Source organism: Vidua macroura, chromosome 12, assembly GCF_024509145.1.
Source record: "Vidua macroura isolate BioBank_ID:100142 chromosome 12, ASM2450914v1, whole genome shotgun sequence".
Lineage (NCBI taxonomy): Eukaryota > Metazoa > Chordata > Aves > Passeriformes > Viduidae > Vidua > Vidua macroura.
The window spans coordinates 14,594,149-14,608,181 of record NC_071582.1 but is presented as its reverse complement, the minus strand read 5'-3'; the positions used below and the strand labels follow the sequence as shown (position 1 = coordinate 14,608,181).

The 14,033-nt window shown below is 43.4% G+C and overlaps 1 protein-coding gene across 2 annotated transcripts in view; it reads left to right on the top strand.

The window, feature by feature from the left end:
• Window positions 1–14,033, top strand: part of ABHD2 (abhydrolase domain containing 2, acylglycerol lipase) — a 37,452-nt gene that overhangs the window by 16,465 nt on the left and 6,954 nt on the right. For both annotated transcript variants that reach the window (XM_053988396.1, XM_053988395.1), the window contains exons 4-9: window positions 2,823–2,998; window positions 3,902–4,069; window positions 6,857–7,040; window positions 10,580–10,672; window positions 12,335–12,448; window positions 13,670–13,739. In XM_053988396.1, coding sequence (XP_053844371.1) covers window positions 2,823–2,998; window positions 3,902–4,069; window positions 6,857–7,040; window positions 10,580–10,672; window positions 12,335–12,448; window positions 13,670–13,739 — 805 coding nt within the window. The remainder of the gene's footprint in view (window positions 1–2,822; window positions 2,999–3,901; window positions 4,070–6,856; window positions 7,041–10,579; window positions 10,673–12,334; window positions 12,449–13,669; window positions 13,740–14,033) is intronic.

The following is a 14,033-nucleotide window of genomic DNA, read 5'->3' as shown; positions in this document are numbered from 1 at the left end:
ACAAAACAATCTGTTCTAGCTCTTGCTATCAGCACTGGGTAGTTGCATTTTTTCAACTGGGTTGAGGATAGAAATGCATGTGCTGTTTGCCTGTAAAAGCAGTGTAAAGGTTTGATTTATTGCAGAGCAGTACTTAGGGAACCTTCAGCTGGGTTATGCAAAGATGGGTCTGGGGCTTTCTTTCCCCAGAGAAACCATCAGTAACCTGAAGAGACAGGCTGTGGGAAGCAGTGTGCTTGAAAACATTTGCCTTTGTTTAAACTCTGGCAGTAGCAGTGAGGCTTTGAAGACTATTCTAATTTCATCTTTAACAACATCCTGTGGTATGTGCTGCTGCATCTCTTCCAGTGGATGGCTGGAAACTGAGCTGTAGATTAAACATGAGGACAGGATTGGTGCTTGCAGAGATCCTTGATTTTTGGTTTTTTTCATGGTAGCATTAATCAGTAATAGCTGTATAACTTAGCTGCTATAGCTGCACAAATTGCTTTCCTGTTAGCCCTATAGGGTATAATTTGGGGATAGTCTTTGATTTGAAAAGCACTGGATGGAACCATAATCACCAAAACTTTCCAATGCCTGCTTTCACCCAAGATTAGAAACCCTGAAGCAATGTTGACGTCTGAGGTTCTTCTAAAAGCGCTGCAAATTCTTATTGTAGGTTGTATTTGTCAGCTCCCCTCAGAAGGTGCTAGCAAATCCTATCTGTAAAGGATGTCTGTGGAAGAAAAAAGACAAAAAACCAGTCAACCATTGTCTCATGTGGAGTATGGCTACTGGTATGAACTGGTGGTACAGTAAATGACTGGGGTTGAAGCCAGCTGTTTTTCCTTATGTTAGAAGAGCAGTGTCTCTTCCATCTAGCATAATAGTTGTGTTCAAAACCCTTGCACTGAGCTGTATGTGACTTGAGCAGGACCATGTGTAGTTCTTGTGCAGCCTGGTTTAGTTTGAGTGCCCTATCCCAATGGATATCTACCCTGAATTGTGAGAATGGGCCCACTGACTGCTTCCTACCTCTGGCAGCTATTGCAGAGGATGAGCTCATCCAGCCTCTGTCACTGCTGGGAATCTGCCCACTTGTACATTGTGCCTGGCAAGACCCAGTGCAGAGATGCTGCTCCTGGCCTTGCCTGGATCCTTTGAAAAGCTTTATAGTTGAGTGGTCAAATCCGGAATGCACTGAGGGCTAATTTACAAGGTTCTGAGCATCAGTGGCAGCTTTTGCAGCCTTTATTGAAGGAATACCTGTTTCTCCAGAAGTCTGTTTTGGACCTCTTTGGGAAGTGCAGGTGCAAGAGTGAGTGAAACTACAGAGAACTGTTGTGCTGCTTTGACTGTAGGAAATCCTCTTCATTGATGAGGGAAAAGGATGGGGAGAAAGAGGCCATACTGCTGCTCTTGTCTTGCTAAACAACTCTAAGTAGTTTTTATTTGGTAGGAAGTCTTTTTAAGGAGTGTGTGGAAGAGGAGGGAGTTGCCTATATGACACATGGGGAGAGGCTCAGCTGTATGAATAGGTCGTGTCAGAGCACAAAGGTAGGGTTTCTGCCACATTCTAGTGGATTATGGGCTTAAGTAGTAAATTTGAGTCCTGAGCTGCCTAGCTTCTGGTGAACAGGGAAGAACATGATCTCTGCTTCATATGCTCTCTCAAAGTCAAAAGGAATAATTGCAGGAAGCCCTAAACACAACAGGGAGGGAGCTGCTAATCCCTCAGGATCCAAGGTGAAGTCAGAAGCTCTCAAGCTTCTTCTGGATACCCTGGTCTGTGCACCAAAGACCACAGTTCTTTAATTGGAAATGTGTCCCTTGGGACTGCTGTTCTCTTCAACAATAAATCATTCATGCTTTCCTGTTCAGAGCTGATGTAACTCTCTTTTTCAAGGCATTGGCTCAGTCTCCTTTGCTGAGTGACCAGGTGACTTGCCCACATGGTGGTGGTGCTAGGGCACAGTATGTTTCCTGTTAAACCACTTGCAGCTCTGCTTGTGCTAAAAAAATCTGATAACTAAGTCTTTAATGCTTTCCAGCTCATAGCTGTGTTTCTCACATATCTCTTTTAAGGGCTTGTAAGCCAGGAAAAGAGAGACAATTTGCTTTGTCGCATAGCTTTAAATATACCCTTAGTAAGTATAAGTAATTGGTAGACTCACCCCTCTTACTGAAAGGGATTTGTTATTCAGTGGAGTTTGGTCAGGTCTGACTGGTTCTCTTAACACTATCTCAACTTCTAATTCTGAAAGGCAAAATCAACCTGCACTGTGTGCTTTGTTTAACTTAGTAAAGCAGTTCTGTGTAAAATGGTCCCAACTAGAAAGTCTTGAGGCTTTCCATTTTCTGGAACTTGGTGTGAATCCTGTTATTTCTGCCACTGGCTTGTACAGTTAAGTGCTTACAGAAGTTCATGTGGCTCAACCCAGAAGGCTTCAGTGTTTCAATTAAAACAGATTTACAGCACTGTACAGTTCTGGAGGTCACTTTGGTTGGTTGGCAACATGCACTCCCAATCTCATCGAGCCACAAGGGCCTCTGTGTATTTAGTGAGAAGCATTTGTTCCTCTAACATCTCAATATAGGGAATGTCTGGGTTTTGGCTTCTGCTGCTGCCATCAGTGCTGATTTTTCACCTTTGGGAGTGTTTTGGTCTCTCCTCTTGTGTAAGGCTGCAAAGACCACTGCTGCCTGTTCAGTCAGAGCAAAAACAATTCCATATTTGTTACTCTATTTGGGAGCTGGCGAGATTTGTTATGGGAGTGCTGATGTGTTCTCAAGGGCTCGTTAACACAGCAGGGGTAAGCAATTAAATTACTGCCTTTCAGGTACATTCCACCCCTCATCTGGGGAAAGAGTGGACATATCCAGACAGCTCTTTATGGAAAAATGGGGAGAGTGAGATCACCACATCCACATGGACTTCGCAAGTACCTGACGATGCCAGATGGAGCAACAGCCACCTTTGATCTCTTTGAGCCATGCTCTGAGCACTGCACTGGAGGTCAGTCCAACAGCTGCTCGCTGCATCTAGCTGCTAAACTTGATTCTGTGCTTTGGGGTACAGATGAGGGTAGAGCTAATGGCTCCTATTTGGCCCTCAGAAAAAGCAGATTTCTTTTTTTAAGACTGTCAGTGTTGAGATCTTCATGGTACAATGCTGCACTAGAACAGTTACTGTTATCTTTATTGCAGTGCTTTTCTAATGAGATAAAAATTCAGTGGCTACAGCTGCTAATGTTGGAGCTTTGCACATGAGAGTTACAGTTAATTTGAAGTGCATATGATAATCCTGAATGTAATTTACTGTGCTTACTTGAATTACAGCAATTACTTTCTTGGTTGATGAAATGATATCTTGTTAAACTAGCGAACAGTGTCAGCAGATCAAATATCATTAGATTAGCCACAAAGTAGATGATGGTTAATGTCAGCTGATCAGAATGTCTGTGCTTAGCAGAGCTGCATTTGGAAGATCTGCATTACACCCAGCTCTAGAGAGGAAATAAGGGGGAAATAGCATAACCAGTCTATTTGGAGTGCTGGGCTCCACAGCTTCCACACATGTCGCAGTCACAACAGGCTGTCAGAAGGCAGAACATGTGTAACATCAAAAATGTCCTTTAGACAGAAGAATGTACTCTGGGTCTCTAGGCAGTGCCTGGAGAACTGTTTGCACAGCTTTCCCTGAAGTTAAAAACCATTCATCTCCCATAGCATGAATTACGTTTTCCCATCTGTAGCACTAGAGCTGCTGGTCTCCTGTCCCATAGAGGATATTTGGCAGACTAGTAGGAATTCTAGCTTGTGGTAGGTGGTTTCCCACGGATCTGCAATGGCAACCTTCTGACTCTCTTAATTTGCATGAAGTGACATTTACTTAACTTCCCTCTCTCTCTGAGCACAGAGGATGTCACGATGGTGATCTGCCCGGGGATTGCTAACCACAGTGAGAAGCAGTACATCCGCACCTTTGTTGACTATGCCCAGAAAAATGGGTACAGATGTGCTGTCCTGAATCACCTGGGAGCCCTGCCAAACATTGAGCTCACTTCACCACGGATGTTCACATATGGTAGGTACTTCGTGGCACCTGGGGAACTTACCTTCAAGCTCATGAAACTTCTAGGGATTGTTCAGCCTCCTTCAGAATAACAGAACTGCTGTACCCCAGTGGGGGTAAAACCGTTTTGTGCTGTTTCTTAAGAACTAAACTAAACTTAGATGGGAGGAAGAGAGGAGGCTAATACTAAATTAGCTTTTGTCTCTTCTGTCAGCTCTTACACGTATGTTCTCATCAAGGAGGCAGTTTTCTTACAAAAAACTTTTGGGAAAAAAGCCCTTTTGTGCCTACCCAGAGCCTGTTTAAATGATTTTAGAGATAGTGAATTTGCCGTTTTCACAGAATGTGAAACAAACCTGTCTCTGAAGGATAAATGCCACTTCTGAGGCTTTGTAAAATGCAACCTGAGAGGAGTTTGTACCAGCCTATCCAGAAAGTACCTTTATATCTTAGGAGCGACAAGTGAGGATTTGCTCCTGGGTGTAACACAAGTCAACAACAGGAACAATTCAGGAGTGTGACAGTAAAGCTACAGAAGTGGTAGTGCTTAACCACCATGACTATGGCTCTCACCTTGAGTATAAGGAAGTCTTTCTTAACCTAGATATTAAAAGGAATAAATGATTTGAAACTGTGTGAAGGGTGACTCCAGCTAGTCTTAACTGCCCTTTTGGTGAGTAATGTGATCCTTGTAGAATGGGGCCTCTTTGCCTGTGACCTAATCTGCTTGTTTCTGAGCTCTTTTGAGCCTTCATCTCCTTTACTCTAAGTATCTATAGGTACCCTGCCAATTCTGTGTTTAGCAGACTTGTGTTAGGCTTTATTTTTTTTAAGTTAGCTGAGCTACTGCTTAGATTTTGGATTAACAGAATAGTTATCTTGAACAGTTAAACTGTCAAAACAGAAATACTGGGCTTTGAGATGCCAAAGTCTGGCAGGCAAATAGGCTGTAATGCTTTGTTGCTTGTTTTAGAATTATTAAATATACTCCTCTTTGGGAAACACTTCAGGAATACCAAATACCCTTATTTGTAGTGAGGCCCTGGGCTGTTATGGCTGCAAGTCTACCATGTCTTGAAAACTAAATTTTAATGCCAAAGCATTTGCTATTTTGATAGAAGTTAAGAGTTTGCTTTCATGAAGCTTTGCTTTTGGCCTTAGGGTGTTATTCTGTAGTACATCTCTTGAGACATACCTTTCTGAGTCTTTTATAGCCTTGGAAAGGGCAAAGAATGCCTAGCACTTCCTTTGAGTAAGACAGTAAATCACTTGGTAGAGTTGCTTGTTAAGTAAAGTCCCAGCAAGTCCAGTAGACTTCACTCTGCCTCCTACCCAAATAACTCAGTGCTCTTTCAGCTTTGCTGTATTCCAGACATATTTGTTGAGGAGCAAGTAGCCTAAATTTAGGATTCACTGAATCCCAGCCTCTATATCAAGCTTGACCTGTTGCTTTTCTAGTTTTGATTTTTGAGCTGCCCTGAAATCATGAAGGTCAAACACTAAAGTATTTTGACCACTGGCTTCTTCCAGAGGAAACCAGAGCAGTGCAGAATTTCTTGTCTTGAATTAAGAGTGTTCACAAGGAAGTGCCCAAACCCTGCTGAAACATTCGGGTGCTTGCTGTTCCACTGAAGCAAACCCTGGTGCTCAGAGTTTACTCCAGAGCTAGGTAAAGTTGGGTGTCTACTGAGGATGCTACAGCTGGGGTGGGGACACAGTGGAGCAGTGTCAGGTTAGTAGAGGGTGGAATGCTGGAATCCTAGGATTTATCTCCCTGGCCAAGTTCCACAGAATAGAGCTGAGTTTCTGACTCTGGACAAGAATAAACATCTGGAGTTTCATTTCTGTTGTTCATGTGATGCCTTCTGTGCTTTGCAGCCTTAAATCCAAAGGGAAGGTTAACAAGCTGCATAAACACTTGAAACCAGTGTACTAATGCCATCACTATTGCAGCTGCTTCTCCATATCTCCTTTTCCCATACTCACAAGCAGGAGAAATAGTTGTAGGTACACAGGTTGTATGTGTGGAGGCCTTCAGGTCTGTCAAACAGTTGGAGGATGCTAGCACTGCCAGAAACTGGATCCCTCAGTGCCTGCAGCCTGTGGGATGCAAGTGGGCGTTTGCTGACAGTGGAACAGATCTCTATAGAGACACTTAACTGTTCTCTTGATGTGGGGATGCCCTTGTCTTTCAGGGAGCTGCAGTATCTTTACCTTTTCACTGGTTACAAAGGGTTGAATATCTCTGCTTTAACCCTTCTCCCTGATTCCAGAGATCACCTGCTTAGTCAGGCTCTGCAGCAGTCTGCTGGGAGCTCTTCCTGACAAGCCACTCCTTTCCCCTCCCCACAGCAGCTGGATTTAGGGATCCATACTGGTCTTGCTTAAAAACAAAAGAGCAAACTGCATTCCATATACCTCACTTCACTTTAGAAGTGGCAAACTGCCTCAGGAAAGTAATGATGTGTGCTGTTCTTGCATGATAATGTCAAGCCCAGAGTTGCTGGACTGTGCTTTTTTAAGCTGTTTTAGAAAGGAAGAGTTTTGATTGTCATGTTAACTGTCGCCATGATTTTTAAGCAACTAAACTTCATCTTGCTTTGGCACTCTGTCAGAACTAAGCATGAGCTAAGCTCCACAGGACTCACAGATGTATGAACACATGTGAATCAGAGCTGTTAAAACCTTAAGGCTATTGAAAAGTCAGAAAGGGTAAGAAGCTGAATTCAAAGCACACAATTGAGGCTTCAAATGAGAACTTAAATATATTATGTTTTTTAACTTTCTTCTTCTTTTTAGGATGCACCTGGGAATTTGGTGCCATGGTGAATTACATCAAGAAGACCTACCCTCAGACCCAGCTGATTGTTGTGGGCTTCAGCCTGGGTGGAAACATAGTGTGCAAATACCTGGGAGAGAGCCAGGCCAACCAGGAGCGAGTCCTGTGCTGTGTCAGCTTGTGCCAGGGGTACAGTGCACTGAGGTGGGTCTGGAGCCTTCTCTGTGCTGCTCTCTTCCGGGAGTACAGGAGGGAGCAGGTCTTTGGAAGGGCAAGGTGAAGATGGGTGTTTCTCTTGCACTGAACTGGTCTGACAGACTGAGTGTGTAGGATGGCCCCGTCCTGAAGGAGCACCTGAAGGTTTGTTGATTTGCAAGCACAAGTAAACTTTGTCAGCAGTGCAAACAGGTTTTGTGTACCTGGCTAGGTACATGCTGGCAGCTTCTGGACTGTGCATGTGATGCTGTCTCATGGCTAGAGTGTCTGAAGAGGAGGCATTCCCTGTGCAGTCCTGGTGTAATTAACCAGGCAGGCTGGGCAGCGTGACCAGCTGCTGAGCTGATGCCAGGTTTGCAAGCAATAGTTTACACTGTCTCATCACTCTGAGAAATATCCCATGGTTTGTAATAGCTTGTTTGGCTTCAGTGTGCAGTTTCATCTGGCAGCTCTTACCCAGGGAGACTGGAAAGACACTGCACAGTCTCTGTCAGTCTGTGCTCCCCTCTTAGTGTGTCTCACTGAAACAGTGCTGTGGGTGATTGAGGGATGGAGAGGTGCTTGCAGCTGTGTTATAGGAGTGGGAGGTGAGGAGGAAAAGTATTACAGCCCTAAAGTCTGAAAATATTAATGTTTCTCCACCTGGAAGACAAGCTTGTGGCACTTTAGGAGCTGTGATGGCTTAATTTTTACGTGCTGTGGAGGGTCCAGGCACAGCAGTGCTGCTTGAAAACTGGACTCAAGTAATGTACTTTAACCTTTCCATGTATGCACAGGTAATGAAGATTAAAACAATGTAACTGGCTAAGCTGCTGTTTGCAGTTTTTACTGTCTGTACATATGGACAATTACTAAGGTGCAGCTGACTCTGCAATAATTTACCTACAGTTTTGAGCTGTGAGACTACTTACAAGCCAAAAGGGACTGTTGAGACTCAGGTATTTGGATCAAGATCTTTTGGGCTGATGTGAGTGGTGAAACTGTGGCAGGTCTGTGAGGGGCTTGCTATGGAATTCAGCCTCACAGCCTGGTCAGGGTAGCTGGAACTCTTGATGCTGATGATGCCCTGCCTGTGTAGGGACCAGTTTGTTATTCAGCAGTCTGAAGACAGCTTTTATGAATCAGGCTCTTACAGGTAAAAGCAGGAAGCTTTTCTGGAAGCACTAAGATGTGAGTAAAAGCTTGACATGCTTGTAATATTCCAGCTATCTAATCCCTTTTGAGGTCAGATGTGACTACTGCTAAAAAAGTGTATAATCTGCTGATAGTTCACACCCTTAAAATCTGAACAGATGCTACAGGAACAGCTGTTCTGTTTTGTTTCAAGTAGAATGTTCTTAGCTGTCCTGGGGTTCTGGCATAGAGCACAGAGCATCCTTTTGAAGCCAGCTCCTTAATTGCAACCATCAGAGAGGGTTTGCAGGGATAATATCTGGCTGAGGTCCACTTGGTTCATCTTCTACAATTATGCAATATTGTATTCCTGATCTCCAAAATGCTGTTGTGAGTAATGCTGTGATGCTTGCATGGCAAGGACAACCTGATTAACAATTCTCCACTTGGATATTTGTGTGGAAAAACAACTCACTCGGTTTTTGTCTTTTTTTCCCCTTAGTTTAATGTACCCCATGGTGTGCGCTGTGTGTATTATTGAGCTCTTGCCTCCACCTGCTGGGTAAACATTTCCTAGCAAACCTCCTGCCACAAAACATCTGCTCTGTATTACTGGACAGCCAGCAGGAAGGCTTCTCAGGTCTTGTCTCCCTTCCTCATACCCACATCTGCTGTAAGTGCTAATTAGCTGAAGAACTAGGGGAAAGCAACATCTACTGAGCAAAAGACAGGAGGAGGGAGGGCCTTGTGCCCTGATTATAGAAGTGGGAGGGAAGAGGTCTAAAGCGCCTCCAGGTAGAATGGTGAAGCCACTGCCTTCCTGGGCTTGGTCTGATGCATGAAAATAGCTGGCTTCAGCCTTAAGGGCTACATGGAAGTGGATTACCCTGATAACACAACCAGTTAGTTTACAGTTCCATTTTTTAAATATTGGCTTGTCCAGCATTTATTCCCCAAATAACTTTCATAAGCAAAGGAAAAAGTTTTAGTGAGCAAGGTGAACCAAGAATCTCAAACAGGAAAGCCTTTCCAGAGCAGCAGCAATACTAGGGGCTGCCAGAAGAATGAGACTCTTTAATGAATTAACACAGTCTAGGGAATGTGTTCCCTGAGGCTAAACAGGGACAGGACTCCTTATTCCTTAATCTCTGCCTGCATAGGCTTGATTCTGCTTCTTGATTTTGTGGAATGCATCTTCATCATAGCTACAGGCTGTGAGGAGAGACCTCAGCTCTGAAATCTGGGCAGTCCTCTAAATACTGGAAGCTGCCTGTGGGTTTTTTTTTTTGTTTGTTTGTTTTTAACACTTCCAGCTCTTCATATTGGGAGTACTGCTGTACACACAGGAACTGCAGGGAAATGTAGTAGCTTAAACTTCAAACTTCTTGTGATAACTTAATAGGTTTGCTTGGAAAACCTTTTGTGAAGAAACAAACATGCATTTTCCTATCTTCTTTCATTCCTCTGCCCTGGCATAAATGTGGTAGGTATAGCCTGGCTAGACAAAAAGGTAATGGATTTTTCTTTTTTTTTTTTTAATCCATACTCCAGCATAGCTAATTACAAGAAAACAGCTTGCTCCTGCCTGGTAGGGGACTTGCAGGCTGTAGCTTGGAAGGTCATGCTAAATCTACAGCAGTTCTCATGATATGTTAATGTTTAAGTGGTAGGAGAGCTTCAGTAGCTGAAACTGCTCCCAGCATTCTTCAGTCTCTCAGTAAATGACAGTGTGTTCCCTCAGCAACAGCAAACCCTGCTAGGAGTAAAACTCTAACCTGCCCATGACCCTGCATAGCAAAGAGTGCTGGTATCTGGCAGAGCTCACACAACTCTGGCTGGCTTAAATTCTGTTTTAACAACAGATAAGCTGAGAAGTGCTCTTCTGCTTTGAGAATAGGTAAAGACTTCAACTCAGATGCCACTCACAGCTGCAGCTAGTATTTATTCCTGCAGTTCCTGCCAATGAACTGAAACAGTAATAGTATCTGTACATATTGGAAACATCTGCACACATTATTTCCTCTGCAGAGCTGTATTACACAATAGACAACACTGTTGAGCAACAGGTTTTAGCCCTTTCCTTGAAAGTCCCATTATGTAAATTACATTCAACTTCTGCAAAGGGGTACTAAAATCCTCTTGTCACTGTTATGGATCTTGATTGATGGCTCTTAAGTGCTCTGATCAAAACTGCTAATTGCATTGTGCAAGATGAGACTGCAGATCTGTTTTCTGATACTAACAAACTTCATCAAAGTGGAAGTCATTTCCTGGAAAAGGTTAAGCTGTGGCAGAGAAGGCCTGGAGGTTTGTTTACACAGCCCCCAGGCTGCCATAAGATGTTAACAGTGTATTAATCTGACCTTTCAAGAGCTCCATTAACAGCTTTGTTTGTTCTGCTGTGTTTTTTCTAGGGCACAAGAAACCTTCATGCAGTGGGACCATTGTAGAAGATTTTATAACTTCCTCATGGCAGACAACATGAAGAAGATCATCCTTTCTCACAGGTACTGCAGTACGTCACTCACACTGACAGTATTGATTGGGTCAATTGCTATATTGGATTTGTCTGCCTGGTCCTTTAAAGTAGGACTCCTGAAAGGTTTAGCAGAAGTTCCTTGATAGATCTGTAGATGAACCAACAGAGAAGGTGAGCCCATGTCAATCTCATTATACTGCAAGATAGACAAATAAGCTTTGGCCATTTTGTTAGAAGAAAGACGTTGTCTTTTTGTGTTCTGTGGAAACTTGCTTAATGAATAAACAAGACATGCACAGGAAACCATTGCAATTAGACTTCAAAGTGGAGTATTCTGCATCTGTTTCACTTCTAGCCAAAGAATTCCCTATTGAAGGAGCCTCTTGTTCTGCCACCTACCTGAGGTAGGACTAATCATCAAGATCTGCTGTATGGAGTTGCTGCTTATCAAATAAGCAAATAGTCAAACCTGTAGCTCTGGCTTCTAGCTGTTCCTCTAGAAAGAGCATGTAGCCAGCAAAACACTTAACATTGCTGTTCCTGGAGTGCAAGTGTGCTGTAGGATCCTTGTGCTGCTGCTGCTGATCCGTGGCTCTTGAATAACAAAAGATATTTGTGTGCTAAACAGGTGACATGCTCGATGTTGGTGTTTTCCCCATCAAAAGTTCTCTGGGTGGTACTTTGTAGGCAAGAAAGTACCTCATCTGTGTGTATTGGAAGTTGCCTGACTGAGGGGAAAAGAGGAGGAATATCTTAAGACCTATTTCATTGAAGGAGCATGTATCACTTCAGACTTCTGGTTCTTTGTTTACACTCCTGTGCAGTATGAAGCACTTGTAGAAGGAGGGCAGCCAGTGTAGGATGATCCACGTAATTCATTCCAGGTTTACAAATATTTAGACAACTTGAACAAATTTGACAAGTGAAGTTATGTAAGCTCCCATTAAAGGGTACTTAATTCTTAACCCAGAAAAAGCTGGTGCTGACTTGAAGGGAAGTGTGTTAAGTAAACTTTTTCCATAATCACTTGTGCCCTACCTTGCCCAAATCAAACCTAGCCTCCTGCCCTGCCCTGCAGCTGCCTCTCAAAGGGAATAAAAACCCCTTTCCAACTTGTGGCGTTTGTTTGGGAAGAAGTTTGTTGTGGTAAAGAAACACATCCTCCCTTGAGGGCAATAACCAGCTATGAGTGTCCATAGTAAATAGCTTTCTGCTAAGGGAATACTCTGAGTAATTTTTTTGTGTGGGGTAGCCTGAAGTCTGGGCTGGGGGGCTTTAGAACCAGATGGTGCAGGAGATGCTGTGCCCAGCATTGCTGCTGCTCTCACCCAAACCACCCACAGGTTTGGGCTGAAGCCAAAGAACCCTCCCTCTAACATGTAACCTCAAGTCCAAATACCTTTAGTGCTCTCTGTTCTGGGAAGTTTCTTTTAAGAGGGCCCCCTCATGCAGCTTTTCAGTAGATAAGGAAAACACATTTTCCTACAAGGAGGCTACTGGGGTTTGTTATGTCTTGCTGCAGAGGTAAGTGGACAAACAAGCTGTTCTTGCTCCCAAGGAAGCCTCATGTTTATGTAACCCATTTCTAATCTTATCTTGTCAGATTTGGTAAACTCAGTTGTCCTTGAACAGGTCATGGTTTTGCTGCCCTTGTGTTATTTGGATGTAATTCTTGATGTCACTCTTGCAGGCAAGTTCTTTTTGGAGATAACAACATGAAGAAGCCACAAAGCCTGTCAGATGCTGATCTGGGCAAGCTCTATACAGCAACATCACTCATGCAGATCGATGATAATGTTATGAGGTATGAAGGGCAGTTCTCTGCTCCCCTACAGAACTCCAAGTACCTTCTCTTACCAGTGTTGCTCTTGCATGCCTCTTGCTGTGCCTGTAGGAGTCTGCTGAAATACAGTGCACACAACTTCAAATTCTTGCTTGCCTCCACATTAAAGAAAATTTAGAAGAGGGGAAAAGCACAAACTTATTGTTAACAGTCACATCTTCTTTAAAATCATCCAGGAGGCATTTATTTATTGGTAACACCTGAACCTGCAACACCTTCCTACCTTCCACTGAGGGAGGAAGAGGCCAGCTCTGCTGCCAAGCTCTAGCAGCAAAAAAGGGGAATGTGGAAAAAAGCTCAGAACTGCTCCTGGATTTCCTTACTCTGTTTGAAAAGTCTTCTCCCCATAAAACATTTCTGCTTTCTCAGTAGACAGTAGGGCTGGCTGAGATAATGCAACCTTTGTCATACTAACACCTAATTAAGTGCTCTGCTTTAATAAGCAGTAGCCTGTTACTGCCTGTGTCCTTGACAACAACACAGCACTTTAAGTGGCAGTGTTCATACCATGGCATGTTCTGTATCAGGCATTGACCCTTTCCAAACTAAAACTGTAAAGTGTTAGCTAAAAAGCTATGACACTTTTGGCAAACCAGGAGTATGGTTGGCTGCTTATAAAACAAACATTCCTTGGGAAATCTTCCTGCTTGCTGCTTGTCCTCCGTCCCTGAGGCCTTTCTAGTTTGGAGCAACAGCTATGTTGTCCCTTATAGTAAACAAAAAGGCACTTGAATATAGGCTTACTGAATTCTTGGTTTGGGATGGTGTGAAGGGTTTTGTCAAAGTAGGACCACAGTGAATTCTGGGGAACTTGTCCAGCAAATTTGAGGTTTATAAGCTGTGCTGGATTTGTATTTGAAAATACTTTCAGGGAAAGATGAACAAGACCCTAACTGTCTTTCATCCACATGTACAATTAAGTGAAGCTGGGTGTTTTAACACCCTGAAAGGCTGCTGGTCGTTAGTTGGCATGTTTGACTTGCCCATGCTCTCAGAATGTTTGAGAAGGCACAGAAAAAATCAAGGCATGTGCTGCCAAAGGGTTTTGCAAAGAGACTAGGTATTTAAAAAGTCGTGTATGGAAATTGAGTCATCATTCCTGTTTCTGCATGTGTCCTCACTTAAAAGTAATAGTGACATGACTGAAACAGGTGATACTAGTGACAGTCTGTTCTATTTCAGGAAATTCCATGGCTACAGCTCACTGAAGGAGTACTATGAAGAAGAAAGTTGCCTGCATTACTTGCACAGGGTAAGCTCTTGCAGCAGACTGCTCTTGCACTGGAAGGAAAGTACTCTGTGGTTTCTTTTGTTGATACCTGCAGATGTCTTAGCTGGGATTTTCAGGAATAATCAGGCACAGTATATTGGAGTGGGATTTCAGATCTTGCTACCTCTAACACTGGGGCTAAATTCTCTGGGCTCTTAAGTGCACATAACTCTGGCAGGTGATAGCACCCGAGAGATGGAGACAAAACCACACATTCAGCTGAACTGCTCTGAGTGTATGAGGATAAAGTGGGAAATGGGTGCCTACATTGAGCCT